The following is a 4,780-nucleotide window of genomic DNA, read 5'->3' as shown; positions in this document are numbered from 1 at the left end:
TATCAAAAATTCTTGCACCATTAAAAAGCTACGTCTTCAGTAATAAGGCTATACATTATTATTTTTTTAATTTTACAGGGACGAAGTCGCGGGCACCAGATAGTATTTAATAACTAGTTGATACTGGCGACTTCGTCCGTGTGTAATTAAATAATAAAAAATGTAGCCTATGTTATTCACAGATAAATTACTTTTCAAACAGTGAAAGAATTTTTAAAATCGGCCCAGTAGTTTTAGAGTTATTTCAATACATACAAAAATACATTTTCCCCGGGTTTTTTTTCCCACATGATTGTTTTTTCCGGGTAAAATCCCATCTCTAATGATAAGCGACATCCTACATAATAAACAAGTGTATTTACTTTTATTACATTAAGCATAGACTAAGACGGGAAGTAATGAGAAAAGTTAGTGACCAACTAACAATTCTGAGTGCGAAGTAAACACTTACCGTGCTGCTGCAGTCTCTCTAGTCGGCGGTAGAGGCGCTCGCGCTGCTGCTCCACATCCTTCTGCTGCTCCTCCAACTCCTGACGAGCTACTGCCAGCTGTCGGCGCTCTGAAAACAGGATATTAAATAAGTGAGAGGGATGACAATATCTTTACCAGTGTTTCGGCAGTAGAAAAAATTGGTAATACAATAAATGCTTAGGCCTACTTTCCCCATGCTATCCTTGTTATTTACGGGAAGAGGAGGATTTGGCAGAGGTGGAGACATAGAAAAGGAATATTCTCTTCCTGAGTCCCCTCCTCTGATGAATAAAGTCTACCTTTACACATCTGTAATAGTAGTCTATGGGCAATCGTCATTTCGCTATTTTGGCGAATTCAAATGTGCACTTCCTTGTTTTACCACCTTTAATAATGAACTGAGTAATTTGATAGCCATTTAAGTAATCCCTAAGTATACAATTCATATACTCCTTCTACACTAAAGGGTCACTAGTAACTATTAAACAACTCTGAGTACGGTATTAATAGATGTTTAAGCAGATATATGTCTGAAAGTACCAGGACTTCATAAACCAGAGGTGTACATACCGTCAGCCAGTGAGGCGTTGTCTGCAGCGCGCTGCGCCTCCCACGCCGCGCGTTCCGCGGTGAGACGCGCCTGCGCGTGCCGCAGCTCCTCCAGTTGCGCGTCGTGCGTACGCAGTGACACACCCCCGCTGCAGCGCCACGCGCATACCTGCGCCTCCAGGCTACACGCAAATCATACTAATATTATAAATGCGAAAGTTTAGATGGATGGATGGATGTTAGGATAGATGTCTATGGTTTTACTAATAGAAGTCAACTAAGAACCTTATACAGGGTGTACTTACCTGTGTATAGTGGTGAGCTGTTGCCACACGATGCACGTAAGGGTGTATATCGCGTGCTGCAGCTTGAGCGCCGCGTCGCCTCCTAGCTGGTCCAGCAGGCGCGGCTCCTCGCCCCCAGCCTCCTCCTGCTCGCCTGGTGCCCCACCCTCCATAGCCGTGTCCGTTGATAAACGGACTGCTACTCCTGGATTCATATTATCGTGAATTTCCACTGCCGAAACAAGCAAAAACATGTTTAGAGATATTTAGTTAAATTTAAAGTACCATGGTACCAGTACCGTATATACAGAACTTCGTATGAAGTGCTCTGAATGCGACAAGGGATAGGGGATAGCAATCAATGGGGGAAACCTATGTTCAGCAGTCAACAACTTTTGACTAACGATCGAGAAGGTACCAGGAGTACACAACTATTACTTATAGCTAGCATTATTTATAACTAGCAGGTTTCGTTGAAGCTGGATATCAATACTAGCTGTTGCTCGCGACTTTATCCACGTAAAAAAATAATTAACTAGCTTTTTATTAGTGTAAGTATCGAAATCGGCCCAGTAGTTTTTGAGTTATTTCAATACATACAAAAATACAAATACTTCCTCTTTATAATCATACTAAAAATAAAATAAATATATGTGAAAGTTTAGGTGGATGGATACATGGATGGATGTTTGTTATAGTTTGTAGTCTAAACGGCTGAACGGATTTCGATGAAATTTGGTATAGATGTGATAGTCTGGAAGAACACATAGGCTACTCAATTTTGTGTTTTTTTTTTTAATGCTACGCGGACGGAATCGAAAGCTAGTATAGATATATATAGCTATAGATAAGAAGAGGGACATTAACAAAATATTATTTACATCAAAACATCATACAAATGAATTCTTTATTTATTAATTTAACATTTTAAAGTACCAGGAGTACATAAGCTCGAAGTACCTCTATGTTTAGCAGCGTCAAAGCCGGCGAAAGTGTCAGCACGCCTCGGCAGCGCGGGGCTCTGGTAGGCGCTGGAGTGTCGCTCGCCAGCAGAGCTGGTGCTGCGGCCAAGTGCAATGCCACCCGTCCACGTGCCGCTGGACGCTTCTAATGCATCCTGAGACCAAGTCAATCATCAAAGAGACCATCGATTATTAAAAACTTAATAAATAGATGGTTTAATTTAGCAGTTGGAATTCAATGCCACTGTCCTTACCTTGACAACTTTGCAGACTTCCTGCCAGAGGGCGTGAGTGTCGGGTGAGGGCGCAGACAGCCGCACATAGTCCGGAAACACTAGCCCTCCAGGGAACACTGACGTTATACCTACAACATGATATCTTACTAGTTGTGGTTCGCGACTTCACCCGCGTAAATTAAAAAAAATTATAAAAAATATAGTCTGTTATGAGTTAAATAATAAATTACCTTTCTAATGGTGAGTTGTTTTTATGTGACTCAAAAACGTACAAAAATACAAATCTTTTCTCCTTATAATAGTAGCTTTCACCCGCGACTCCGTCCACGTGGAATTAAAACAAAAGTGAGTAGCCTATGTGTTCTTTCAGACTATCCTCTACATCTGTACTAAATTTCACCGAAATCCGTTCAGCTGTTTAGGCTACAAACTCTAACAAACATCCATCCATCTAAACTTTCACATTCATAATATTAGTTAGAAGTTAGATAGATTAGTAAGTATGACAGAATTTTGTATGGGCTCCCTAAGGAACCAGTTAACAACTCTGAGAGTCCAATTCATCTTACTAAAAGAAAATTCAGTGGTATCTGTGCTTAACCCGTTTTAACATAGGCGTCAGTACTTATAAATTTCTACAAAAGTACCAGGCTCACATAAATGACAAAGAAGACAATCTTACCCGTATGAGGCACATCCAACGTAGATGATCCAGTATGTCCGACCATCTTCATATGTAACGCCATTTTCTCTTCTAATAGTACCGCGTGCTCGCGATCTTTAAGTCGCAATGCCTCTGTAAAGTTGAAAATTAAATCTATATTATTAAAAAGAAGGAAGATTTGTATTTAAGTAATGAATAAACTCAACTACTTAGTGAATAAAGTCAAAGATATTTAAAATCGGTTCTGTGGAAAGAGTTGTAGTTGAAATTTACCCATGTAGATGGTACATTTAGTCGTATTTACTACGAGAAACATAGTATCATGTTAGGAGAGGTCATGTTAAGAAATGAGTCGAAAGGAAGGAATTTAAAAATATATGTTTTACAAAAACATGCTTTTCCATGCAAAACGTTATAAAATTTCATTAATATAAATCACCTTCTATATGCCACCACGGTGTTTCATCTGACAAAAAACAGCGATATATTTATTACTGCTCTACAAAACTATACCTAAATTCAAACACATAAAGCGCACATTTGCGTGAAAGCAAAATAAAATTCCTTTGAACAACAGCAATATTACTAATCTTCTAATTAAATAAGGCTATTGAAAGATAAACCTTATTACCATATTATAACTTCGTTTATCATTTGTCACAGTTTTGTACCTAACAGTCTTGTTAGTCAAAGAGTATACTTGGATTAAAGAGATTAAATATATAGAGTAGGCATAGTTTACATTTCGCTTTTTTCACAAACATTTTTCATATAATCTCTACTACTAGCGCTACAATAACTGATAGAAAAAAAATTAAAAAAAAAACACTAAAAAGCGTCTCGGCGTATTAAACTTGACACTGACGTTACCGTACACAGAAGTTACCGGTGAAAAAAATATTGTTCCCCTTGTCTAGTGTATATATTTCTTACATGTTTGACTTGTGTTGAATACGAGGTTACCTGTGATCAGTCTTATGTTCTCGTGGCGTGCCTCCAGCTGTCTCTGTCTCTCCTCGGCGGAGGAAGCGAGAGCGCCTGCTTCAGACTCCTCCACCTCCTCCGGGCAGCTCTGTACTGCTGCCCTGTAAGTACACATTAAAATAATTAAAATATTTTATTGGATTAAAACAATTTGGTACAAAATCGATTGAACTGTCTTTGTACTAGTATAACTTGTGCTTGTTTCAAAAAGATGATGTAATTTCTGTTCCGTTTCTAGAGAATTAATTAAAGAGAAAAAAATGAGAGAATGAAAATGTTATTGTTTACATCTTATTATTGTTTGAATGCTTTAATGGCAACAAAGGTCGTTGACATTTAATGTTACCATGGCAACTTGATTTCCTGCTATTGGCTTGTAGCCTTGTCTCTTTCTTGCATAATATTTTTTTTTCAACTTATTCACTCTCAAAATTAAATAGGGTGGCAATATTTGGCCTATAATAACAAGCCCTACTGACGTCACCCTTTAGACTATATAGTTTTCACGCCATTAAACTTAGGGGGTAGATGTTTTAGATAAAACCCTAATGTGGGAAAGAGACCATAAGTTGCCAACATCAAGGAAGCAGGGTTGCCAAGGTTTGTCAAGTCACGTCATTATTGCTAGAC

The 4,780-nt window shown here is 38.5% G+C and overlaps 1 protein-coding gene across 1 annotated transcript in view; it reads right to left on the bottom strand.

The window, feature by feature from the left end:
* Nucleotides 1–4,780, bottom strand: part of LOC106110393 (rho guanine nucleotide exchange factor 18) — a 32,677-nt gene that overhangs the window by 2,141 nt on the left and 25,756 nt on the right. Inside the window, exons 18-25 of the mRNA XM_013292221.1 lie at nucleotides 4,323–4,384; nucleotides 4,130–4,251; nucleotides 3,185–3,298; nucleotides 2,521–2,630; nucleotides 2,265–2,421; nucleotides 1,326–1,536; nucleotides 1,042–1,202; nucleotides 452–559 (exon numbers count right to left, since the gene is read on the bottom strand). Coding sequence (XP_013147675.1) covers nucleotides 452–559; nucleotides 1,042–1,202; nucleotides 1,326–1,536; nucleotides 2,265–2,421; nucleotides 2,521–2,630; nucleotides 3,185–3,298; nucleotides 4,130–4,251; nucleotides 4,323–4,384 — 1,045 coding nt within the window. The remainder of the gene's footprint in view (nucleotides 1–451; nucleotides 560–1,041; nucleotides 1,203–1,325; nucleotides 1,537–2,264; nucleotides 2,422–2,520; nucleotides 2,631–3,184; nucleotides 3,299–4,129; nucleotides 4,252–4,322; nucleotides 4,385–4,780) is intronic.

The sequence above is a fragment of the Papilio polytes genome, unplaced genomic scaffold (genome assembly GCF_000836215.1).
Source record: "Papilio polytes unplaced genomic scaffold, Ppol_1.0 DF824225.1, whole genome shotgun sequence".
Taxonomy (NCBI): Eukaryota; Metazoa; Arthropoda; class Insecta; order Lepidoptera; family Papilionidae; genus Papilio; species Papilio polytes.
The sequence above is the reverse complement of the archived record's forward strand: the minus strand, read 5'-3'. Positions and strand labels throughout refer to the sequence as shown.